The sequence below is a fragment of the Protopterus annectens genome, chromosome 9.part0, assembly GCF_019279795.1.
Source record: "Protopterus annectens isolate FY-2018-M chromosome 9.part0, PAN1.0, whole genome shotgun sequence".
Taxonomy (NCBI): Eukaryota; Metazoa; Chordata; order Ceratodontiformes; family Protopteridae; genus Protopterus; species Protopterus annectens.
In genome coordinates, this window is record NC_056743.1 from 324,394,122 (window position 1) to 324,422,100 (window position 27,979).

At 42.2% G+C, this 27,979-nt stretch overlaps 1 protein-coding gene across 1 annotated transcript in view; it reads left to right on the plus strand.

The window, feature by feature from the left end:
• ATP2A3 (ATPase sarcoplasmic/endoplasmic reticulum Ca2+ transporting 3) overlaps nt 1-27,979 on the plus strand; it is a 1,260,930-nt gene that overhangs the window by 633,383 nt on the left and 599,568 nt on the right. The window contains exon 8 of the mRNA XM_044082905.1: nt 13,871-14,335. Coding sequence (XP_043938840.1) covers nt 13,871-14,335 — 465 coding nt within the window. The remainder of the gene's footprint in view (nt 1-13,870; nt 14,336-27,979) is intronic.

Here is a 27,979-nt window from a genome sequence, read left to right on the forward strand (position 1 = left end):
TAGTGAGTTTTCTATAGTTCTAGAATGGGGGATTGTGTTGAAAGCCTTGGCGAGGTCAAGATATGCTGTGTGAACCACCTTACCCTCGTCTACAGCATTGATGATTGCCTCACATTAGTCGATCAGGTTTAGGAGGCATGATCTGCTTTTCACAGACCCAAACTGGGTAGTGTCCAGAGTTTGGTGGTTACCAATGTCTGAGTTCTATGATGATAGGTTCCATGGCGTTACAGACCAGGCTCGTCAGGCTAATAGGGCGATAGTTCCCAGGATCAGTGGTGGCTCCCCTTTTGTGGAGTGGGATACCTGTTGTTGTGCAACATTCAGTGGGCACAAAGCCTGATGTGAGACTATGATTGAACATGGTGCTTAGGTGGGGCGCCAGTTCGTTCTGACGTTCATGCAAAATGCAGCCTGGAATGTTGTCCGGTCACATGGATGCTGTGTTTTTGGGTTTAGAGAAGAGTGCAGCTTTTACCTGTGTAGTTGTGATTACAGGGACTCTGCATTCTTCCTGAATAGATATAGGCCCTTTAGGGGTGATCTGCCAGGATGTTGGTTCTTACTCCTACATCAGATTTCATTTATTAGCCATTTTGACATGTCTGCCCATGGATCCTCCTCTTTCAATGCATTCTTACAGCAGAATGTTTTTAAAAGGGGTTTTGCATAAGAGAACTCCAAGAAAACCATTGGCCCCTCCATGTGATCTTAATTTTGTGTTAGAGAAGCTTCCACTTTCTGCATTTGAACCAGCTAACATGGCTGACTTGAGGTTATTAACATGGAAACCGTTTTACTGATTGCCCTGAACTCTGCAAGAAAAATTATTGTAAGTTCTCATGATGAGTCAACCCTATTGTTTTTTCCACAGACACAGGGTTTCTGTGAGAACTAAGCCTTCTTTTCATGGCAGACTATCTCCCAGTTTTCTCCTGAACATAAAAATGAGAGAAACTGTAATCCATACATTGGATGCCCAGAGACAACTCTGGTAATATCTTGACAGAACTACATTTTTCAGATATAAGCATCAATTGTTCACTTCTTGTGAAAGAGGAAGGGACAAACTGTTAAAGGAGTCTATGTCCAAATGGTTGTCTCCGGCTATTATGTTCTGTTATACTCACTACAGCAAAACTATTCCAAGCAGGATGAATGCCCACTCTACAAGAGTCTGAGCTTAATCTGTGGCTTTTTGGAATGAGATGGATTCTAGAAGTAGCAACTTGGTCCTCTTTTTCATACTTTCACAAAGCATTACACTTGTTTTTTTGTTTAAAAAAAAAACTTTTATTAAATTGTCATGTATGACATAGGCCATGTTACATCGATATAAATGAAAATAATCTACAGCGACACAGTCTCAGCTGCAAACATTCTATGTTCCAAACCGTGCCAACACAACTGGAGCTGAAACGTTATACATCACTTTAACATATCCAGTCACTGTTAAATCATTACATAGCTCATTCAGATGCTGCTTTCTTTTAAACCTTTTTCTACCTCTGCATGTATTGATCCCACATGTCCCATTTTTTCTATGTAGTTTGCTCCTAACCTTTTCTAAAGATCCCAGTTCCACTTATCTCTTTTACTATCTTTGCTTCTTCTAGTAAAGTTGGTTTAGACTTTGATTTCCATTTTCTAGTAATTCCTTATTTGACTGCTATCATAATTGGACTTGGCAAGATCTTAATATATCCAGGCAATTTCAATTCTGTATCATAGCTCAAAAAAAAAAAAAAATCATTTCCCTAGTTACTCCAATTTGCTCACCTAGCATCTCCATCAGAGCAGTCTGCAAGGAATCTTAAAAGTTTGCCAACTCATTATACTCCCAGAAAATGTTCCCAGTTACCTCTTTCTTCCCAGTTAGACCTCCAACATTTGTGTCTACCTGAGAAAAAATTCCTTGAAGTCGTCTTGGGGTATAAAATACCTATGTAAACACTTCCAGTCAAATATCCTTATTCCTCTAGATTTTCTTGTATATTTGGGGGACGTACATATATCCCCCCATTGTTTCTTTGTGAATTGCTTATTTAACCTGTCATGCCAGTAATGCATTACAAGCTTGATTCTTTGGTCCTAATCCTAAGCCAGATCTAGACCTTCTCCAAGAGCTCTTGTATCCTTCTCTTTCCACCTCACAAATCTGGATAATCTACCCATATAGTGAAGGCTACTACAACAGTGATTAATGTGATAAACATAGTACAGTTGTGTAAGTGACCTTACCGTAACAGATGTTTTATCACTGCTGCCATACCTGCTCCCTCCCATCCTCCTCGTTTTCTGGTGTCTTGTTTATGCCAGGGTGTGGACATTTATTTTTTGTTCCTATCATTGTCTATTCAAGACTCTGTCTCTGTTGGCATGAAAGCTCTGATGGGCTTTGCACCCAAGTTTGTCTTTTTAATCTACTCACCTTGAGTTTGACTGCCGTGAGCTGTGCAAACTATCTGGTTGTATCCTATGCAAGATGTATATAACCCATGTTGCTAAGGCTGCTGCTGCTCCTGTGATCATTTAAACATACACAGTTCTGATAAATTTACTTCCACAACTGTACTATTAGAAATGCTTTTTAAGGACTTCTGTCTGGATAATGCTTTCAGTTCTCTGCATTTTCCTTTGATTCTCCACTGCTCAAGGTGTATTCACATTTTTTAGCTGCAGTGATAGCCTACTGCAGATTTCAAGGTATTGACATTTTCCTTATTTAGATTACTTGCTTATCTTTAGTCTTTCAGAGTATCTGGAATCTATCACTTGGGTCAGAGATCTGCACAGACTGGCATTTCAGGAGAACATCAAAAGTCACGCTTGACTCCTCACAGGATTGTTTTCCTGGAGTGCCTCCAAATACTGCAGATCAAAGAGCTTTCCTTCCACAGGAGAAAGTAGGTGTATATCTAGATCTATTCCTGAGTTTTTTCTACTCAAGCCAAGGCTTCAGCAAGGGAATTTCTCAGGATACTAGGATTCATGGCAGCCATGAGTCTCATGACTCCTCTAGCCTAAGTCCACATAAATTTAGTGGAACTTAAAATCATTATGGTCACAACATCAGCATCCTTTGACCCTCCAGATTCCTGTTTTGGGATTTGTTTAAGGGAACTTTTTGGTAAGAAAACAGTTTCTGTATCCAGGTCTCTCAGCTTTAGTACTGCCCGTAACCTGAGATGCCTCAGACTTTGCTTGGAACAATGTCTATGGGAGTGAAAGTGCAGGGTTTTTGTAAGAAAAAAGATGAAAATACAAATGTAAAAGATGTTGGCAGTAATGCTGCAAACGCTTAGTGGGGCTCATGATTACTAGTGGTTAGATATGCAACACCTCTGTAATGTGGCACTTAAGCAAATGAGGAGACCAGGACATTCTTTGTGTGCAGATTAACCATGGTAGGATATAGCTTTTCAGCACAGTTTCACTCTGCAGGTGTTTTGCATCTGTCAGAGTAAACTTTGGTGACAGATGAGCTAACCTGGATCGGGGCAGACCATCATGAATGGAATCTGAATGGGGTGGGGGTCCCAGGTATTGATCAAGGTTTTTAAAATGCGAATTTGAGCAGTAGTGACAGTTAAAGAAAACCATTTACTGTAATCATTGTTGATTTCAGAGGAATAGGAAGGTTCAGGAGCATAATTTAATAATGATGTATAAATGTCAATTGTGTAAAACCATTGTTCTCTTAGGTTTGAGCACTGTTCTGGCCAAAAGAGAAGTTTGTGTTTGTATTTGTGTTATTAGTGCACCTCCTTAACTTAGACTTCAACTGCACATAATTAAAACCTTACTTGAGTACGTTTATTTTATCTGGTACCATTTCATGGGCTAAAACTGTTTGTCTGGAGGGGGGGTAAATGTTAGTTAACCCAAATGCCCAGCCTGTACTAGTATTTAAATTGATTGCTATATTTTCACATTTGAGAGGAAAATATAAATAAGAAAACTAGTTTGCATGCTTTCAGCCAACTAACTTTTACACCTAAGAAAAGGTGCACTGGCTGCCTTTTTAAATAAACCAAACTATATCCTGTTGTGCTCTCCATAAAGGTGGTAGCTCACTAGAACTAACCAACTACAGACCTATAGCTATACTCTCACCCCTGGTCAAAATTATGGAAAAGTGTGTCCACAAACAACTGATGGAACACCTCACCAAAAATAAAATTCTAGCCAACTCCCAACATGGCTTCAGGCCAAATCACAGTACCACATCAGCCCTACTATCCTTTTCCAATACCATCAATAACTTCAGAAACAATAATAAACTATCATCTGCTCTTTTCTTAGACCTCTCCAAGGCCTTTGGTATGGTGAACCACATTCAGCTCCTCCATACATTAAAAAAACTATCACTCAGCAATTCCACGCTGAAATGGTTCCAATCCTACCTGTCCAATAGGCAACAGGCTGTTCTGTGGCAGGACAAATTATCCACATGCCTACCTGTTACACTTGGAGTTCCCCAAGGATCTATTCTTGGCCTTCTTCTCTTCACCATCTTTGTTAATGACCTGCCCACAATCACCCCCCATGCCACATGCATTCAATATGCAGATGATTCGACTATCATCATCACTGCCTCCAACCTGGCAGACCTCACTGCTTCAACCCAAGACACCTTCAACCTAATAGAAAAATGGTTCTCAAGTCGTCAACTAGTTCTCAACCCCAACAAAACAAAACTACTTACTTTCTCACCCACTAACAAGACTCTTCCCCCCCACCTTCTCTATTACATCCTCCAATGGAATCACTATATCACCAGAAGCTCACACAAAGCTATTAGGTGTTACCATTGATAACTACCTTAAATTTGACACCCATTTCAATCTAACCATCAAAACCATCAATTAAAGCTTGGCTCTCTATAAAGTAAAACACTTTCTCACTCCTCACGCTAAAATTACAATTGCCAGCACACACCTACTATCAACTCTTTTCTATGCCTCCCCCCTTTTTACAAACCTAAACAAGACAACCCTTAACAAACTTGCTTCTTGCTACAATCACATAGCTAGATTTGCCACAAATTCCACCTTTAGAACGCACCACTGCACTAACTTGAAGCAACTAGGGTGGTTAGAGTTTTCCAGCCAACTCCATTTCAACCAACTCAAAACGGCTCACCAGATACTGTATCACCCAGAGAAAACACCAGCTCTGAAAAACATCATTCACCCCTATATTAACCTGCAATCGTTACGCTCCTCCAATAAGATCTTAGCTCAAACTACCAAAGCCAATAATTCTGCTGGGGATTCTCTATTCTCAAACTTTGTAGGTAAAATGTGGAACTCCCTACCGACCATGCTCACCTCAGAACCTTCACTCCTACAATTCAAAAAGCTTAAACCCCATCTCAATACTCTCTGGCAATGTCCCTGTTCCAAACCTGATTAACCACTATCATTTACCCTTCTCTTACCTCACTATCCTTAACCGCTTTTTAACAAGGCGCCTCGCCTTTGTAACTGACCTATGTTTTTTTTTTTTATGTGCTGCTGTTATTTTTTTCCCAAGATGTGATGTATCTTTATATTGTATTTAGAACTCAACTATCTTCCTTTTTTGCATTAACAATGTTCATATGTCTGTTATGTACCTGGAACTTTTCTCCCCGGGCCTCCGCTGAAAATGGACATGTATCCAGTTGGACTCTCCCGGTTAACAAATGTAAAATAAAGAAATAAAGTAAATAAATAAATATATTACAATGTTAAGACTGCTGGGAGGCAAAACCTCATATCTTAGTCACTTCCCAGTTTCAGACTTCATTTTTTACTGAACTGCTTGCCAATCTTAATTATACTATGCTAGAGAAATTTCCAAAGTACAGTTTGTTCTGAGGTATAATTGCTTATAGCTGCAGACTGCTCATTTCCAAATAAAAGCAGTTGATGAGAAGAAAAAAAAAGTAACTTTGCAGGTACATTAAAGAATCCTAAATTTAACTTGGAGCACACTGCACAGATTTTTCAATGTTAATTGGTTGGTTGTGTAGACTCTCATTGAGAGCAGTTGCTAATGGAAAAATAGCTTGCCTTTCAGAATTTTGCCATATTTTTCAAACCATTTTACTTAAAATGTATAGCTTAAAATATATTAATCTAGATATCCACCCCCTGTAAAACAGGGAAGATGTTCACATAAAATGTGATGAATACACTTATCCCAGCAGTCCAAGTTCACAGCATCATATTAACTTTAACTTGCTTGTCTTCAGCATTTCTCTCTCCCAGAATGAAATGCCTGGATATTTTGCAACTAAAATTTTTCTTAAAGCGGTACAGCAGCTACTGATAGTTCCCCCACTCCACATTTAAAATGTCCTGACAAAGAACTGCTTGAAAAGTGTCATTTATACCATGATATTTTATACAGATAATTTAAAAATTTTATTTTAATACCTTCTGTGCTCTTAAATAATTGCAAAGTGGGGTATATGACATACAGTTCGCACACCAATTTAATACTGTCAACAATATTCCAATATTTTTCCTGCACTACTTGAAAATCCACATTTCGCACGTGTGTGTGTGTATATGTAATGGAATTGATTATTTGGTCTCTCGTTCTTTAATTTCAATGTTGCTTGTCTTGTTGTCCATCTCCATCTGCCAACACTGGTCTCTGGTTCAAATCCAAAGTACTTCTGATTCTTTTCCTGTGCTTTTTTCCCCTGTCATTCAAGCATTTTCCAATAGAGCAGTGGAAATAGTTTCATTAGCAGTCTCCCTATGAGCTCAATGGGCATTGCTTCTCATTGTTGTGACAGAGTCCCATCTTATTTATGGCTTTCTCTTTATTGGCTAAGCTTTTTTCCTCCTTAACCTTTTCTGCACCCAAAGTATATCTGTTTTTCTAGGGGAAAAATACTCTGAAGTTAGTTGGATACAACAAATTTAATCTCTCACTTGCCTCTTTACATTCTCTGATCACTGGGATAAAAATCACTTCTGTCTTGTCTGGTTTACAATGAGTAATCATTTTCCACAAACACTTTCTCCAGTTTGTAATATTTTTCCATTCTCCCAAAACTTTGTCAAGAGCATCTCTATCTGCTGGTATGATTTCATCTTTACTAATGTTGGTCTTGGCTGTTTTTTCATGGCCAGGTTTGGAACGCGCACATAATGGTGTCCTTTAATTTAACACATCCTGTTGTGAAACACCGATGTTCATCGTGTTACACTGCTGCAGTCATCACACTTGGGTTATCCTGCCGTCAGGCAGTCCTGCAGTTGGTCAGAGTTCCAAAGTCTTGATCCGGCGCAGTTGCTGTCGCTTCGTCCCTGACGTCAGTCTTTCGTGCCGCACGGTGCCCGAAGCAGAAGCAGTTCGCAAGTGCCGGTCGGCTGACTCCTGAGATTTTCGAAGTCGAATTTCAGATCCGAAGTATTCAATAAAGCTAAGTACCCCGTTGTGGAAAGTTTTTTTCTTGCCTCAGACCGATGTCAGAAAAAGTTAATAATTGTATTTCTTGTGGAAAGCAAATACCTCATAAGGACTTCCACTCTTACTGTATTCCATGCCTAGGCCCTGATCACGACGTCACCAGTTGTCGGTTTTGTGCTAGATTTAACAAACGTACTATTAAAAGGCGTTTTGATTTTGCTTTGCACTACTTTGGCCGAAGGTTCAATTATACTATGCCGTAGAATCAATTGACGACTGCAATACCGAAAAAACACAAGGACAAGGATAAAGACAGACGTCCGAGGTCCAAAACAGACGACGAAGCCTCATCTAGGCCAGTTGCCGGTTCGCTGGTTCTCAGTGAGGCGCTTTCGCAGCCCCTGACACCTGCTACCTCAGAGCCACAGGCCGCCTCCAACTCCCACGTGGAGACAACTAGGCCTCTGGAAACTCAAGGTATTGGGCCTACGGAAACTAATCCCTCAGATGGGTCTGGAGCCGCTGAGCAGGCATCGGCTTCTGAGGGTGTTTTCAGACCTTCACAACTTACCATTAAAACTACAGCCAAGACAAAAGTACCACTAAAAGAGAAAGAAACAAGTACAGCATTCTCCTGGACAAGCCTCCATGCCTAAGAAACAGATGCTTAAAATGGCCGAAGACCTCATTACTCTAATCGGGGGTTCCCATCTCCCTCCTGAGAAAAGGCCTAGGCAGGATACAGACTAGGATTCCTCTGATCAGGTTTCCATTTCCTATGATTCCTCTTCAGACCAGTGGTACTCTCTACCCCCCTATGAGGACTGATGCTGAAGAATCTATCCCTTCAGCCTCTCCTCCTGAGGCTTATTCTTTTGGGGAAACTTTACATACCATGAGGGAGCATTTCCATTGGGAAAGTCAGGATTACTCAGAATCTAAGAAAAGGCTCCGAGATTTCCTTTTATTACCTCAACACAGGCCCCTGGCTGTTCCGCCTGTGCTAGATATTGTGGATGATGTGTTCTCTGAATTCAGTTTATCTCCCGATTCCCGATTCCTTGCCCCCTGCACCAGCCAAGCCAGATAGGTACTACAGAGTCCCTGACTCTCACAAGTTTCTTTATAAAAACCCTTCTGCTGATCCAGAAACTATTTCCCACAGTCCAAAAGGGGTTAAGGCTTCCATTGCAAAAAATCCAGTACCCTCTGACAGATTCCAGAGCTTTGGATAGATGGGGGAAGAAAGTATATACTTCTGCAACTTTAGCAGTAAGAGCTTTAAATTGCCAGTTTCACATGCTTAAGTACCAACGATATTTAATGGCTCAATTAAAACGGAAAATGCTTGCAAGCTCAGAAGCTCCTGATTGTAAAGAAATGCAGGATTTATTGCATGCAGTTGAACAGGTGGGAAAACGTATTCTGCAATGTGGTTTTGACTCTCTAGAGGCCTCTTGTAGGGCCGCAGTTACAGGTTCAGTGATTCGAAGGCATGTTTGGTTAAAAGAACAGAGTTTACCTGATCATGTTAAGGCAAAATTATTGGATACTCCTTTACAGCATGATACCTTGTTTGGTGTTAAGGCAGAAGAAGTGTTAAAGAAAATGGAGGATAAAGCTAAATCTATGCAAACAGTCAAGGATTTCTTACAGGTACAGCCACTTCGATTTAGCAGAGATTGGCCTACAAAAAATTGGTCCTTTCCAGTGTCAGACAGACCACAGAGAGGCAGATACAGATGCCCAAGAGGCAGATCTCAACCCCAAGGCTCAAACAGACAACGACAGTGGGGCACCTCAACCCCAAAAGGAAGTGAGGACAAGTCTCAACCTTACAGGAAACAGTCACAATGACTTTCCCCTTCGTACGCCAAGCACTTCCCTTTTGGAAGCCCCCATGGGAGGAAAACTAGCACTTTTTTCTCAAAACTGGCAAACAATCACCCAAAACAAATGGGTTTTAAATATTGTGTCTCAAGGTTACAGGTTCCACTTTCATACTTTACCAAGGCTAAAAAGAATGCCAGACTTGCCACAAAATCAATGGGGCAGAGGCACAAAAACAAATTTCAGCCCTCATGGACAGGAGAGCTATTCAAAAAGTACCACAGCAGGAACAAGGACAAGGATTTTACTCAAGACTCTCCCTGGTCCGCAGAAAGGACAAGGCCTGGAGGCCCATACTAGACCTTTCAATTCTAAATACTTACCTGGATATTCCAAAATTCAAAATGTTGACATTACAGCAGCTTCTACCCATGCTGGGCAAGAACGCTTGGCTTGTTACTCTGGACCTCAAAGAGGCATACTTGCATGTCCCTATCAGACAAAATTGCAGAAGATGCCTCAGATTCAAAGCTGGTACAATGCACTACCAATTATCTGCACTGCCCTTTGGCTTATCTACTGTGCCCAGGGTCTTTACAAAGTGCCTGGCACCAGTAATTGCATTTTGCAGACAAAAAGGAATTCAAATATATCCATACCTGGACGACTGCCTCATTCAAGCAGAGACAAAGGACATTCTTCTACAGCATCTGGCATTTGTAAAATGGTTGCTAACTTCTCTAGGGTACGCAGTAAACGAAAAGTCAAAACTAGTGCCCTCACAACAGATTATATTCCTGGGTGCCAGCTTAAATACAGTGGCCCAGATGGCTTACCTCACGCCAGACAAACAGATTCAACTAACTCAATATTTTCAATTACTGGCAAAAAAGTCCCATCTCCCTGCAAGAAAAATTCTGCAGGCCCTGGGATTCATGGCATCCTGCATACTACTAATACCATATGCCAGACTGCATATGAGGAAACTACAGTGGTTCCTAAAAAGTGTTTGGACTCAGCACTCTCACAGTTTAGAAGCAGTAATACCAATGATTCCCTGCCTAAAACAGGAGTTTCGATGGTGGGCACAGGCATGTCACCTAAACAAGGGTCAGCCTTTCACCCTACCCACAGCCAGGCAGACTCTAACAACAGATGCTTTGGATTATGCCTGGGGAGCACACATGGCAGGAAAATGCATTCAGGGCAAGTGGACCACAGACCAGATGCATCTTCACATCAATCAAAAAGAGATGTTGGCTGTTCAAAATACCCTAACAGCTTTCAAGGACCGTCTGCATCCAGGACAATTATTATTAAAGACAGACAACACCACAGTAATGTGGTACATAAACAAGCAAGGGGGCACTCATTCTTACCCCCTATGCAGGCAAGCCATGTCCTTGTGGAACACAGCTCTAACGTACCAAGTTCACCTGCAAGCGCAATTCCTGCCAGGAAAGAAAAATACTCTGGCAGATTATCTAAGCAGAAATATCATGGATCCTCACGAATGGAAATTGAATCCACAAATCTTCAGCATGGTAACGCAAAAATGGGGATGCCCAGACCTAGATCTTTTTGCCTCCCCACTGAATTGCCAACTACAAAAATTCTGCACAAGGACTTATCACAAACAAGCATGGAAAGTGGATGCTCTTATGTTCAGCTGGAAAAACCTAAACGTTTATGCCTTCCCGTCTCTGCCTCTCCTTTCAAAGGTACTCCTAAAAGTCAGGCAAGAGAGACCACAGATGATCCTGATTGCTCCAGACTGGCCACGTCAGCACTGGTACCCTATCTTAAGGAACCTAGCTCAAGGCCCACCATGGATTTTGCCTTAAATTCCACACCTTCTGACTCAACAAAACAATCAGATCCTGCACGGTCAGCTCAAAACCCTAAACCTGGCTGCATGGCAGATTTATTGGTCAAACAGGCAACACCTCTCTCTAAAGCGGTTATGGATGTCATTCTGGAGGCCAAGAGGCCTAGCACCAGGAAAGCTTACTCAGAAAAATGGAAGAGATTCTGCGCCTGGAACCAGGCTCAAAACCTTGACCCTCTTGTTCCAAACATTCCTCAGATTTTACAATACTTAACTGAGATGCTGGACAGAAGCCTATCCTTCTCATCAATTAAGATCCACGCCTCTGCCATTTCAGCACATTACAACACGGATACTCCTTTATTCTCTCATCCCTTGCTAAAGCAGTACCTCAGAGGGGCTAAAAACATAAGACCGCCCCGGAGAGCACCAACACCAACTTGGGACCTCAATTTTGTTTGGGAAAAACTGACCCTGCCACCTTTTGAGTCAGGCAATACAGCCGATCTAAAATTTTTATCATGGAAAACAGCTCTGCTCCTAGCAGTAACTTCAGCACGAAGAGTCTCAGAGCTACAGGCATTAGTGGCAGTAGAACCTTTTATAATTTTCCATCAGGACAGGGTTTCTTTAAGGACAATCCCTACCTTTATACCAAAGGTGGTATCTAGTGTGTCTCTTAACCAAACCATCCATTTGCCAACTTTTTATCCAAACCCCCAGAATAAAGGGGAGAAACTTCTGCATTTCTTGGGCATACACCGGCAGCTACGCTTCTACTTGGACAAAACAAAAGATATCAGGAAAACTGAGCAGCTGTTTGTAGCATATGCTGCAGGATCACAGGGCAAGGCTATCTCAAAGCAAACTATATCCAGATGGATAGGACACTGTATTTGTTACTGCTACACACAGCATGGGAAATCAGTCCCAAATAGCATTAGGCCACATTCCACCAGGGCTACAGCCACTTCAGCGGCCTTTCTCAGAGGAGTACCTACCAAGGAAAGTTTGGAGGCTGCAACTTGGAGCTCAGTGCACACCTTTACCAAGCATTACCACCTGCCTCTTTACTCTAAATCCAGAGCAGGATTTGCCACTGCACTTCTGCAGGGTCTCATAGCCAATCCTAACTCTTTATAGACCAGCCACCCAACCTTAGCTTTGGGATTCTACCCAAGTGTGATGACAGCAGCAGTGTAACACGATGAACATAGTACAGTTTTGTACCTACCATAAATGTAGATGTTCGAGTGTTCACACTGCTGCAGTCCAGGTTACCCTCCCTCCATCCCCTCTGAACTAGCAGGCCTTATCTATACCTTTCTATCCTATACAACCTTTGTGGTGTATTTGCTTGTGAATGAAGGTATTGTTTTTATTTTATATGTATTGCCTACCTGCTTGGGGCCACCTGACATCTGGGGCAAGAAAAATTGAAGAAAATGGCGTCGGATGCATCTTGTATACCCCTGGCACACTGACGTCAGGGAAGAAGCGACAGCAACCGACGCCGGACCAAGACTTTGGAACTCTGGCCGACTGCAGGACCACCTGACGGCAGGATAACCCAAGTGTGATGACTGCAGCAGTGTGAACACATGAACATCTACATTTATGTTAGGTACAAAACTGTACTTTCCAGTTTATTCTTTCTTTCATAAAATTAATGCAGTCTTTTCCTTTCCGTTACTGCCATACAACAGAAAATCTCAGTATTTTTGAGCTGGTTTTTTTTTTTTTTTGAAACTGTACTTAAGCATTTTCATTTTAATGTCTGATTTTTTTTTTTTATTTTTTTTTTTTTGTTTTATGAAATCATCTGAATAGTTAAAACTTCTATTTTTTTCAGCATTGTTATTTTTTGTATACATTTCTTCAGGGTTTTACTTGAGCACCACTGAGTGTGTATTATTTTTTCCTGTAAATTACTGGAAGGAATCTGCTGTACCAAAACTGAAACTTCTTTTAACTGAACAGCTGCAAGGTTCTTCTCAGTTTTCTCCTCCTTTTTAGTTTTTCTTTTTCTTCAAATTAGTACTTTCCTGACATCCGGGCAATGTAATTGGAAGCCAGGAATTGAATTTTATGATTGCTTTAGGGTTTTTTTCCCCCACAACTGCAGTTTTCAAACTAAGAAATCCCTAATAAACCTGTTGATAACTTTGCAGCCATCTTGGAAGTCCCTTCTTTTGGATCTGCTTTCTTTAAGGGCATCCTGTTATTGTTTCTCCCAAGAAAGTGGGTAGCTTGGAATTCTGCCTCTGAAGTTGAAGCAGACAGGATGGCAGAGGATACCAAAGTTATGTATTTACCATAATGCTGTATCCTTACCCCTAGTCCATCCATCTTGACAAACCTGCCCACTGTCTTCGTGCCATCTCTATCTCTGGATGGACCTGCTCGGCCTAACATTGTACACATGTCCCTTCCAACTGATTCCATTACCTCCTCTTTGCTGCAAAGTCTGAACATGAGTAGGGACAAATGCATGACAGGAGTATGGAAGTAGCTCAAGTTGGAGTGCTTAGTGAAGAGAATATTTGTTGGATTAGATCTGCGTGGCAGCAGCTTCCCATAAGTTGAAGTGAATGGGCTAGAGATAAGGATCCAGTGTTATGGTAAGTACATCTATGTTTCTTCTGTTTTGAAAGTGTATGCAGGTATATCATGATATGGTACATACTTTATTTTCTTAATTTGTATTGGAGAATTTCTAAAATAAGCTTAAAACCTTAACTCAGTTTCATTTTTCTAGGATAAAATTTGAAAATATTAATTGAATTTGTCTTTTGCCAGGGTACCAACATTGCTGCAGGCAAGGCTGTAGGGATTGTGGTTGGTACTGGTGTGAATACTGAGATTGGGAAAATCAGGAACCAGATGGCTTCAACTCAGCAAGAGAAGACTCCTCTGCAGCAGAAACTGGATGAATTTGGACAACAGCTTTCAAAGGTCATTTCCATTGTTTGTGTAGCTGTCTGGGTGATCAACATCAGTCATTTCAGTGACCCAGTTCATGGTGGCTCTTGGATCCGTGGTGCTGTATACTATTTCAAAATTGCTGTGGCTCTGGCTGTTGCTGCCATCCCTGAGGGACTGCCTGCTGTGATTACAACATGTCTTGCTTTAGGTACGCGCCGTATGGCTAAGAAGAATGCTATTGTAAGGAGCCTTCCATCTGTGGAAACTCTAGGCTGTACTTCTGTCATTTGCTCAGACAAGACTGGAACTCTGACTACAAATCAGATGTCTGTTTGCAAGGTAAGAAGCAAGACTGGGTCCATTAAAGATAGAATGTGTTTCAAAACTGTTAATTATTAATTTTTGTATGAAATTGCTTAGAACTGTAGCACTCATCAGTGTTTGCAAACCTTCCATCAGTAGTTCCCTGTTATATGGTTAGGAATGGCAGACACTGGCTGTGTTGTATAGTCAAAGTAAACGTCCGCCTCTAAAGCTGATCTTGCCTCTTAAGCTCACTGTTTTGTGGATGTTATCCTGTACTGCCTTTTTTAACAGGGCATCAGACTTGCTGATTTTGAGGTACCAACCATTTCCTTCTCACAGACCACATATGTGTAGTTATTTAAAGTGAGTCTGCATGCACATAGTCGTCTAGGTTTTGAGTGGCAGAGTGCTTTCCTGTACAGATATTTTCATCATCCTGATAACTGTGGAGTCGTCCTGGTAACTGATCTGAAACGCAATAAATCCTTCTGTGCAAGAGATCTGTGTACTGGGAACTTGATAGTCTACCATGTTAATCTTGTAACCAATTCGTATATTAAAATCTAATGTTTGGCATGTGTTGGTGATGGTGGTAGAGGACTGTGTCCCTTTAAAGTCGTTCCTTACAGGTTCTGTAAACTACAGCAATGCATTTTTTACTTGGATTGCACATTAGAAATTTTATTTTTCAGCTTAATTTTTTATATTATGTCTCACTCCTCTATCGGTCTGTATCTGCTATCTTGAGAGTAACAAAAAAATAAAAAGCTTCTGTCCCAGGAAAAAGAGGGTTTACTCAACTGGTCCTTCGGCTACCTCTTTTTATGTAGAGGAGGTATTGTTGGCACAGGCATGACCTGCGGTCTGAAAGATGTGCTTCCAACTTTGCATGACTGCTCCCAGTAGCATAGTTGACAGGATGTCGTGCAGCTCTGATGTGGAGTGCAAATGCTTGAAAAGTCTGTATACCAGGGTGCTCAGCCAAGTGAGGAAGAGTGAACCACATCTCTGGCAACTGAACACTACCAGGCCCTATCAGTTAGCAGGGCTTGTGGTGGCAGATAGGTCACACCAGGAGTGTGGAAGGCATGTACTCAGGCCATTGTATGCTCATCCCTCAGAGAGAGCAGGTGTATAATGGTAGAGCTAAGTGCACAATCCCATTTCTGCACTGTAGTAACATTGCTGACCTCCAGCTGTTGTATATGAAGGAATGGAAGGGTCATTTTTTACTTTAAAAAAAAAAAAAAATCAGTTTTTAAAAAAGTGACCTGGATACATAATACAGTAAAAACAAACCATAATAACATTCCCTTAATTTCATGCAGTTTACATTGTAACCATTTCCCTTCAGTCCATCATTACATATATTGTTCAGTTCTAGCTTGCATTCCTTTAAATTATATTCTTCCTGCTGAATGCTATTTTGCTTGCATTCTCACAAATTCTGTTTAGCTGTCTGTAATTTACTCCTTCCCTTTTTCTAAAGACCTAATTTCCATTTTTTATCTCCTTTACAATATTCAGTACTTAAGTGCATTTCTGTTTTCTAGTAGCATTAAACCTAGGCCCTGCTATGTCTGGGCAATTCAGAACTTGTTTCCCCCGTTCAAAAGAATAATTTCCTTGGCTGCAATCATTTGTTTCCCCCAGCATTTTTGACAGAGTATTCTGAAGGGATTTTTTTAAATCTGCAAACTGATTACACCCCCACCCCAAAAAAAAAAAAAAAATCACAATTATCTCATTCCATTACATCTCCAGCATTTCCTATATGAAGTGGTCAGTTCAGGCAGTGGATAGTAAATGAGTGGTCAGCAGATTTAGACGTGGTTGGATCTGAAAAAAAATGCAAGTTTTTAGGATGCTAGTAGAGATGTTTTAGACAAGTTATTTTATTTAAAATATTTGTTACTGTATGGTTGGTTGGTTGGTCGGCCCCAGGAGCCCTTTCGCTTAATCTGGACTAGAGACGCAATACAAAGTGGTTGCAAAAAAATTTCAATGTTACTGGTATTGTAAAAAAAAAAAATCCCTTTGAATTGCAGCAGATAGATAACAGGTACTGGGCAACCACAAGGTAACTATTAAAGTTGTCCACCACTCATAATATATTTGGGGTGGGTAAGTGGGGTAACATCATGTCATGTTAAATTGCTCTGACATTCCTTGAATAGTAATGAAAGCAACATGCAGCCAGTAATTCTAGTATGATGCATGATGTTAACGGTAATCTACATTACACGCTTACTTTGTGTTGTCTTTTAGCTTTTTTTCCTATGCTTTTTATCCCTTCTTCATTTTTCTGTTATCCCATCCATGACCTGACAAGCCCATTTTGTTCATTTTCGGACAAGAAATAGTTTTGGAAAGATGGCAACCAGCAATGTGCTCTGCTTTAACCCTAATACCCAGTACCCTGCAGCAGCTTCAAGGGTTTGGCTTCAGTGTTGACTTCTGAACTTGAATGCTGTTACTTTTGCCAGACTCTTGCTACAGTATGAAATTGTTTTTTTGTTAACTCCCCATTATGGCAGTGTCAGTAAGTCTTGCTTGTGGCTCCCAGCCATACAGCAGTGAGACTTGAACCCCTCTTGGATGTATGAGCTAACACTGTACACAGACTCCAGTCTTTTCTGCTGTTTTAGCACCCAGATCACTAGAGAGTAGGGAGTCATGAATGGCTTCAGCATCTTGTCTGTCATGGAGTCTGCTGGTTTTCCCATTTGCTTTTGAAACTTTATTACTTTGTTAACCTGCTTAAGTATCATTCTGAGAGTTTGACTACTAACAGGGTCCCTATATTGCTTTAAATACAGATCAAGTGAGACACCTTAAGTTGCCATTAACATTTGACCTCATGTGAGAACTGTTTACCAACGCTGCGCACTTGTAAGGGACATGATTACATTTGAGCTTTCTCTTCAAGTGCCTCTGCAGCATGTGTATGTAATGGTGAGCATACTTTAAATTGTTAGAAAGCTTTGGACAGATTAGATTTACATTTAAGAAAGACTTTCCATATATAGAAACATTTTCTGCTCAGATTGTGATGTGTGTACGAGTACCATTTCCAGGCTCAGTACCCAAATTTGTTTTTGTAAGGTAACTGTAACCTTCCAATATGTAAGAGATCAGAGATTTTTTTTGACAATCCTCAGATGTGGCAAATTGACAAATATACATCTGAAAACATGCTAGGGCACTGGGCATCAGTGGAATGCCTGCATGCTTCAGAACTTGGAATTTTAAGCTACAAAGCTTACTTTTAAAGGGCTGGTGGCATTAAGTAGAACAGCTAGAGCTTTTTGTTTATTTTTAAGATCTTTTTATTAATTTTCATTTTGAAAGCGCACAAATGTGCCTACTTATTTATAGGTAGTGTTGAATGCAATTTTGATAACTGTACTTGCATGCAGTATTAACCTTGTGTGTTTTCCATTGCCACCCTGGAGTCACTGATTATCCTGGTTGTTAGTGTAGTTTTTGAACATGCATTTAACAAACGAGCCCGATATCTCAGACCTGGTCTTAGGTGTAAAGTACTACTGTCAACAGTGAAAGCAGAAAGGTTATTGAAGAAAACTGGTGAAATGTTAAAACAGGTCCTGTCCTCTAGAAACTTGTGCTGTGGACCAGTGAAGAAGTAAATGGGTGTAATGTAGCTATAGTAGCCTTGATCACACGTGTCTCTACTTAGAAATTGTGTACTATGTTGTTTTCACACTGCTTTCCACTTAAAAATTACCAAATTCTGACAGCGTTAATATTTAAGCACATCCAGATGGAGTGTAAAATCAAAAACTTTATTTAAAAATAAAACTATCTAATGGTATGGTAGAACACCTTCTAGTTCTGATATTCAGTGAAACACAATTCCTTTTAATTTTTGCACAGTTAAGTAATGCCAATCAGAACTAACGTTTCTCAGTTGCACCTAGTAAATTTGTAATGAATCATGTCTGTAATTTCATAAGTAATTTGTTGCTGTGACTTCTATAAAAATGGTCATACTTGAATATAAACTCAGGTGTTTTTGTAATAAAGGGCGGCTGCAGTGGTGCAGAGGTTAGTGTTTTCGCCTCTCAACAAGAGGCTGTCTGGTTAGTTTCTCGGCTGGGGTGCCTTCTGTGTGGAGTCTGTATGTCCTCCCTGCTGTCGCGTGGGTTTCCTCAAGGTGCTCTGATTTTCTCCCACCTTCCCAAGACAATGCTGCAGGTGAATTGGACAATCTAAATTGTCCCTAGGTGTGTGTGTGCGCGTGCCTTCTGTGGCTGGCAACTTAATGCCATAAAACTCCTCTGCTAATTGTTCTGCGGACCGATGTTCTGACGTGGCAATCCCTAACAGGAAAAGGTGAAGAAGTGGCTTTGTAATAAAATCTCAGATGTTAGCATTCAAGATAATTTTTACATTTATCTAGTATAAAGACCTTTAAAAAAAGTACTATCTGACACCTGTTCTCTTCCAAAATGTTGTGCAACAAGAATTTTTTGTGACTACTTCTGCATATCCCCAATATGTTCCAAAATGCATTCCAAATCTGGATGTGAAGTTTGTTCTGTGTGACATTAATTATGTGGATTTCTAAGAAAGTACACTATGTGCCTTTAGTACAACAATTTAAATGCTAGGAGGATGACAACAACCATTAATAGTATGGCTAGGGATAGTATGCGTGTATTTTGTATATGCTGCAAGTGCAACCCTTATATTCTTCTTTCAAATATCAGGATATCATCATTAACTTCACTACCTGTGAGGCAAGAGAAGTTTGTGTACCACTCCTTCCACAGAATTTCATTAGCCTTAAGTAAGTTTATTACCCCTCTTAGTTGATTTCACTATTGCATCCTGCTGGATCATTTTCAAATAGGAACAAGATGATGTCCTTCAAGGATGCATCTGCAGTCCTTACAAATGGGTTGTCCTGTCGTCAGGCAGCCCTTCGGTCGGCCAGATTCCAAAGTCTGGGTCTGGCCTCGGCTGGTGTCGCACTTCACCCGACGTCATAGCTGCAGTTCTTAGGGTATAAAGGCATCAGCCGATGCCATTTTCCTCAGTCTTTCTTGCCACGTGGCGCCCGAAGCAGAAGCTGTTCGCAAGTGCCGGTCGGTCAGAACCAGAGATTACTACTACTACAAGTACCGAAGACTTCTAAAAAGCTAAGTACCCCGTTGGGGACTCTTTCTTGCCTCAGCCGATGTCAGAAAAAGTGAATAACTGTTTAACTTGTGGGAAGCAAATACCTCATAAATATTTCCACTCTTACTGCTTACCTTGCTTAGGCCCAGACCACGACGTAGCAGCTTGTCTAGCCTGTGCTTCTTTCAACCGACGGACACTTAGACGTCGGTCGGAATTTGCTGAAGAGTTTTTCGGCTCCGATTTCGCTTACATTATGCCGTCGGATGCTCCGACTACGCAAATTTCTAAAAAATGCAAGGAAAAGGACCGACACTCTCTGTCCACGGTTTCGGCCGAAACCGCGGTTAAGCCAGCCGCGAGTGTCTCTGTTTCGGCTGAAACAGAGTCCACGGTTCTTCCTTTGGCCGAAAGCTTGCCACTTACCGAGGCTTCCTCCAGCCAGGCTGAATCTGCTACTGAAATCACACCTGCTCTTGCAGGTTCGCAGGATTTATCTGATACTATCCCTTTGGATATTTCTACCCCTGCACGTGGAGCTGCTAGGCCTCCTGCATCCATGTCGATTAAGGCCTTTGCCAGGGCTAAAGCAGCTAAAACTACCAAAACTGTGCCTGCTAAGACCCCCTCTCACAGGCTTAGCTCTAGTTCACAAATGCTTAGTCTAGCAGAGGATCTCATTTCCTTGATCCGGGGATCCCAACCACATCCAGACAGGGCCTCTCACCCACCTCCAGAGAAGAGGATTAGAGTAGAGCCCCCTGAGCCAGTTTCTTCAGATGGCTCCTCTGATGAATCAGATAATTCAAACCCTCCAGAAGGCCCCTTTTCTCCTTATGAGGACTCTGATGCAGAAGACTCCATTCCTTCTGCCTCTCCGCCTGAGGAATTTTCTTTTGGGGAAACCTTGCATGCTATGAGGGAACAATTTCAATGGCAGGGCCAGGATTTTTCAGACTCTAGGAAAAGGCTTAGAACCTTTTTGCATTTGCCACAGCATAGGCCTTTAGCCATTCCTCCAGTACTTACTGTTTTACTGTTGTGGATGATGCTTTTAATGATGCTTGTACTGCTCCTGATTCTCTTCCTCCGGCCCCTAAGCCCGATAGGTACTACAGGGTTCCGGACACACATTATCATTTGTATAAGGCCCCTTTTGCAGATCCCGAAACTATCTCCCAGGGACCCAAGGCTATAGCAGCTTCTTCTACCAAAAACCCCTCCCCTCTGAAAGGGAATCTAAGGCCTTAGAGAGATGGGGTAAAAAAGTTTACACTTCTGCTACTCTTTCAGCTAGGGCCTTGAACTGTCAATTCCACATGATTCAGTATCAGGAATTTATGTTAGACCAATTAACTAAAAAACTGTCCTCTGATGAACCATTAGACAAAAAATCTGTACAAGAAATGGTACATAACATTCAGCAGGTCAGTAATCATTCCTTAAAATGCGGCTATGATGCACTGGAGGCTTCCTTTAGATCAGCCATGACTGGCACAGTGATCAGAAGACATGCATGGTTAAAAGTGCAGTCCTTACCAGACCATGTTAAATCAAAGCTCCTAGATGCTCCCATGGATAAGCTCAATTTGTTTGGCTCCTCAAGCAGCAGGTGCTGAAGAAGGTGGAAGAGAAAGCAAAATCTGTCCAGACAGTCAAGGATTTCTTGCAGGCCCAGCCTCCAAGGTTTAGCAGGAACTGGCTTTCCAAGAATTGGTCCTTTCCAGACACCGCCAGAGCTCCGAGAGGCAGGAATAGGCGCTCAAGAGGCAGGGGTCAATCCAGAGGTGCCTACAGGGGACGTCAGTGGCAGGCTAACAACCAACGAGGTACAGCCACAGATCCAGCCACCACCACTTCCACAGGACAATCACAGTGACTTGGCTCTAACACCGCCTACCAGGGAACAACTAGAGGCACCCTTAGGCGGGAAGCTAGCCTTATTTTCAGTAAACTGGCATTACATCACAGGAGACAAATGGATTTTACAGACAATAGACCAAGGTTACAGGTTTCACTTCCATACTCTACCAAGGAAGAGAGGAATGCCAAACCTACCTCCAAATCAGAAGACAGAAGCTCTAGAACAAATAACTCACTTACTAAGGATGAGAGCTGTAGAAAGGGTACCATCTATGGAACAAGGGCAAGGATTTTACTCCAGACTCTTCCTGGTACCAAGAAAAGAAAACCAATGGAGACCTATTCTCGACCTGTCCGCTTTAAACACATACCTCATTGTTCCAAAATTCAAAATGCTGACCCTACAGCAGCTTCTTCCCATGCTGGGCAAGGAGTCTTGGCTGGTAACTCTAGATCTCAAGGAGGCATACCTGCACGTCCCCATACGACCAAATTGCAGAAGATACCTCAGATTTCTTGCAGGATCAGAGCATTATCAATTCTCAGCATTGTCCTTTGGCTTATCTACTCCGCCCAGAGTATTCACGAAATGCCTGGCATCAGTAATTGCTCATTGCAGGCTTCAGGGAATTCAAATTTACCCTTACCTGGACGACTGCCTGTTACAAACGGACAACAAAAACAAATTAACAAAAGATTTGGAAAGGGTCATTCATCTACTACAAGCCCTGGGATACACAGTCAATATAAAAAAGTCAAGGCTGATACCATCCCAAAGGATAACCTTCTTGGGTGCAGATTTGGACACAACAAAACAAATGGCATTCCTGACGGTAGAAAAACAGGAGCAACTCCCTTTCTACTTCATGGCATTAACAAAGCAGAACCAGCTAACAGCAAGAAAAGTCCTGCAAGCTCTCGGTTACATGGCATCCTGCATAATATTAATTCCACATGCCAGACAACATATGAGAAAGTTACAGTGGTACCTAAGGAATTTATGGTCTCAGCACAAGCACAGCCTAGAAACCCAAATTCCAATAATTCCATGCCTGAAACAAGAATTCCAATGGTGGGCCCAAGCCTGTCAATCAAACAAGGGACTGCCCTTCCACAGCACTCAACCAAGCCAGACCATCACAACAGACGCCTCAGACCTCTGTTGGGGGGCACACATGCTGGACAAGTGCATACAAGGCTTATGGACTCAAGACCAGCTGCACCTACACATAAATCAAAAGGAAATGCTGGCAGTAAAACTGGCAATTCAGGCATTCAGACCATTTCTTCAACAGGGTCAACTGCTGATAAGGACGGACAACACCACAGTTATGTGGTACATCAACAAACAGGGAGGCACACATTCATACCCTCTATGCCGGATGGCAATGGACCTCTGGAATGTGGCACTGAGCTTCAACATTCAGCTACAAGCAATTTTTGTGCCAGGAAAAGAAAATGTACTAGCAGACATCCTAAGCAGAACTACCACGGATGCCCACGAATGGATGCTGCATCCAGACTTCTTCAAAACCATTACAGGGAAATGGGGATTGCCAGAAAGACTTATTTGCATCCCCACACAATCACCAACTGAAAAAATTCTGCACAAGGACGTACCACCCACTTGCTTGGAAAGTGGACTCCCTATCTTTCAGTTGGACAAACCTGACAGCATATGCATTCCCACCTCTTCCTTTGATGCACAAGGTGCTACTGAAGATCAAAGAAGACCGTCCAAGGATCAATCCTGATAGCTCCAGAATGGCCAAGGCAACATTGGTATCCATTACTGAGGAGTATGTCTCGGGAACAAATACGGCCTTTGCCCCTAGTTCCCTTGCTGTTAACACAGAACAACTTCAAAACCCTGCATCCAAACCTGAAAACACTGCAGCTGACTGCCTGGAACATTGCATAAGACCGAATAACCCAGATTTATCTCAAAGGGTTAAAGACATTATCTTGGAGGCTCGCAGACCCTCAACAAGAAAAAATTATTCAGCAAAATGGAAAAGATATCTCATTTGGAGTACGGCAAAAGGAGAGAATGTGTCACTGGTAAACATAGCTAACATCCTGGAATACTTGGCAGAGCTCTTCCACAACGGCCTGTCATATTCTTCCATTAAGATTCATGCATCAGCTGTTTCAGCAGAATACAACTTGGATCCTCCAGTATTCTCACATCCTCTGCTCAGGCAGTTTCTGAGAGGGATTAAAAATGTAAAACCACCCAGGAAGCCGCCATTGCCAGCATGGGACTTGAACTTTGTGCTAGAAAAGTTGACACTCCCTCCTTTCGAGCCAGCAGCAACAGCAGAATTACAGTACTTATGGAAAACTGCTTTCCTGCTTGCAATCACTTCAGCAAGAAGGGTATCTGAGCTACAGGCATTAATGGCAGTACAGCCCTTCCTGATCTTCCATCAAGATAGTGTCCATGAGAACTAATCCTACTTTTATGCCAAAGGTGGTCTCCAGGGTATCTTTAAATCAAGCTATTCACCTACCTACATTCTTCCCCAACCCACAAAACAGGGGAGAAAGACTGCTGCATACCTTGGATGTACATAGACAATTACGTTACTACCTGGACAGGACCAAGAGCAATAGAAAACTGACCAGCTACTGGTAGCATATGCAACAGGAATGGAAGGAAAAGCAATTTCAAAACAGACAATCTCTAAGTGGATAGGAAATTGCATTAGATTTTGTTACTCCTACCATGGAAAGAAAACTCCAGAAAACATCAGGCCTCACTCTACAAGGGCTACAGCCACTACCACAGCTTTTTTACGAGGAGTGGCTACCAAAGACATTTTAGAGGCTGCTACTTGGAGCTCCGTGCATACATTTGCCAAGCATTATAATTTACCTTTATACTCCAGATCCCGAGCAGGTTTTGCCACTGCTGTTTTGCAAGGGATCTTAACTACACCATAATCTATTTTTCCTCCTCCCCCAGTTTGGCTATGGTATTCTACCCATTTGTAAGGACTGCAGATGCATCCTTGAAGGACATAGTACAGTTTTGTACCTACCATAAATGTAGATGTCCGATAGGCATGCATCTGCAGTCAGGATTACCCACCCTCCTTCCCCTCTGTGGTACTCCTAGGGTATTTGCTCATCTTGTAGCTAGCTGGGGGAATCTATTATGGTGTATTTGTTTGTATATATGTACATACATGCTTATTTTTTGTTTGCTCTCTACTATTTGGAACCATTTGCATTTATCCAAATTTAGCCTTCCTAGGGGGCACCTGGCATCTGGGGCAAGAAACACTGAGGAAAATGGCGTCGGCTGATGCCTTTATACCCGAAGAACTGCAGCTATGACGTCGGGTGAAGTGCGACGCCAGCCGAGGCCAGACCTAGACTTTGGAATCTGGCCGACCGAAGGGCTGCCTGACGACAGGACAACCCATTTGTAAGGACTGCAGATGCATGCCTATCGGACATCTACATTTATGGTGGGTACAAAACTGTACTTTCTTCGTGTTTCACTGTTGCAGTCATTACATTTGGGTTATCCTGCTGGCAGGTTGCCCTCAGTCGGCCTGAATTCCAAAGTCTTGGGTCCTGCGTCGGTTGCTGTCGCCTCTTCCCTGACATCAGGTCGTCAGGGGTATAAAAGATGCAGCCGACGCCATTTTATTTAGTCTTTCTTGCCACGTGGTGCCCGAAGCAGAAGCAGTTTGCAAGTGCTGGTCGGCCAACTCCTGAAATTTTCATGTTTGTTTTTCAGATCCGAAGTCTTCATTAAAAGCTAAGTACTCCGTTGGGGAAACTTTTTTTCTTGCTCCAGACCGATGTCAGAAAAAGTTAATAATTGTATTTCTTGTGGGAAACAAATACCTCATAAGGACTTTCATTCTTACTGTATTCCTTGCCTAGGCCCTGACCACAATGTTGCTAGTTGTCAGTTTTGTGCTAGATTTAACCAACACACTAAGCGTCGGTACGATTTTGCATTAAGCTATTTTGGGCAAAGATTTAATTATACAATGTCGTCTGATAGCCATCCGACTACCGGAGTTCACAAAAAACGCAAAGAAAAGGACAGGCAACAGAGGTACAAAACTGACAAAGCTTTTCCTAAGCAAGTCGCCGGTTCTCAGTGAGGCGCTTTCGCAGCCCCTGACACCCGCTACTTTAGAGTCACAAGCCGCTACCGACTCCCATGTGGAGTTGTCCAGGCCACAGGAAACTCAAGGTATTGGAGCCTCTGAGACTATTCCCTCAGATGGGTCCAGAGCCGCTGAGCAGGCATCTGCTTCTGAGGACGTATTCAGACCTAAACAATTATATATTAAACCGACTTCAAAGACTAAGACACCTTTAAAGGCAAAGAAACAAGTTCACCAGTCACAAGGACAGGCCTCCATGCCCAAAAAAACAGATGCGCAAAATAGCCGAAGACTTGATTACCTTGATCAGGGGTTCCCATCCCCCTCCTGATAAGAGGCCTAGGCAAGAGACCGACTGAATCTTCAGATCAGGTTTCCATTTCTTCTGATTCCTCTTCTGATCAGGAATGTTCTCTTACACCCTATGAGGATTCTGATGCTGAAGAATCAATTCCTTCAGCTTCTCCTCCTGAGGACTACTCTTTTGGGGAAACCGTGCATACCGTAAGGGAGCACTTCCACTGGGAGAGCCAAGATTTTTCAGAATCTAAGAAAAGGCTCAGACTTCCTTTTAAACACAGGCCTCTAGCTATTCCACCTGTGTTGGACATTGTAGATGATGTGTTCTCGGAGTCTAGTCTGACCCCTGACTCTTTACCACCATCTCCTTTTAAGCCGGACAGATACTACAGGGTCCCTGACTCTCATAAATTCCTTTTCAAAAATCCTTCTGCAGACACAAACTATTTCTCAGGGTCCAAAGGGGGTCAAGGCTTGTACTTCAAAAAATCCTACCCCCTCTGACATGGATTCCAGGGCTCTGGATAGATGGGGAAAAAAGGTTTACACATCTACTTTAAGGGCCTTAAATTGCCAGTTTCATATGCTCAGATATCAGCAGTATATCATGACACTGCTTAAACAGAAAATGATGGCAAATTCTGAATGTGCAGAAAACAAAGAAATGCAGGATTTATTGCATGCAGCTGAACAAGTTGGAAAGCATACTTTGCAATGTGGGTTTGATTCTCTGGAGGCCTCCTGCAGGGCCTCTGTTATGGGTTCTGTCACTGGGAGGCATGCTTGGTTAAAGGAACAAAATTTGCCTGACCATGTTAAAGCAAAATTATTAGATACTCATTTACAACATGATACCTTGTTTGGTGTTAAGGCAGAAGAGGTGTTAAAGAAAATGGAGGACAATGCTAAATCTATGCAAATGGTCAAGGATTTCTTACAGGTACAGCCACCTAGATTTAGCAGACACAGGCCTACAAAGAATTGGTCCTTTCCAGTCTCGGACAGACCTCAAAGGGGCAGATCCAGATGACCTAGAGGCAGATCACAGCCGCAAGGATCCTACAGGTCTAAGCAGTGGAGTGCTTCTACCTCCAAAGGTGGAGAGGACAAATCACAATCATACAGGAAAAGTCCCAATGACTTCCCCCTGCCTGCGCCAAGCACTTATCTTCTGGCAGCACCCTTAGGGGGAAAACTAGCACTTTTTTCTCAAAATTGGCACATTATAACCCAGGACAAATGGGTTCTAGACAGTGTCCACAAGGCTGCAAGTTTCATTTCCATACCCTGCCAAGGACAAACGGTTGGCCAGACCTGCCAAAAAAACAATGGGCAGAGGTTCAAAAACAAGTCGCAGCTCTTATGGACATGAGGGCTATTCAACAAGTATCACAGCAAGAGCAGGGACAAGGATTTTACTCGAGGCTGTTCTTGGTACCCAGAAAGGACAAAGCATGGAGACCAATACTGGACCTATCTTTTCTAAACACTTTCCTGAATATACCAAAATTCAAGTTGTTGACCTTACAGCAGCTTCTGCCCATGCTGGGCAGCAAGGCTTGGCTCGTGACTTTAGACCTAAAAGAGGCATACCTGCATGTCCCAATCTGACAATCATGCAGAAGATACCTCAGATTCAAGGCTGGCTCAAAGCATTACCAATTCTCTGCACTGCCGTCTTCACAAAGTGCCTGGCACCAGTAATTGCTTACTGCAGACAAAGACGAATACAAATATATCCTTACTTGGACGACTGCCTTATACAAGCAGAGAACAAGGACATTCTACTACAGCATCTGACTGTTGTGATAAGACTCTTAACAGGCCTAGGGTACACAGTCAGCAAAAATAAATCAAAACTAGTACCCTCTCAAGAGATAATATTCCTGGGTGCAAGCTTAAATACAACTTCCCAGGTGGCTTATCTCACGCTGGACAAACAAAGGCAACTGACTACTTATTTCAAGGAAATGGCAACAAAGGCCCAGTTATCTGCAAGAAAATTTCTGCAGGCTTTGGGCTTCATGGCATCTTGTATCTTACTAATTCCATATGCAAGACTGCATATGAGGAAAATTTCAATGGTACCTAAAAAGTGTCTGGGCACAACATTGCCACAGCTTGGAAACAATGATTACTCTAATTCCCTGCCTGCAACAGGAATTTCGATGGTGGGCAAAGGCTTGTCACCAAAACAAGGGACAGCCATTCTCACTTCTACCAGCCAGGCAGAGCC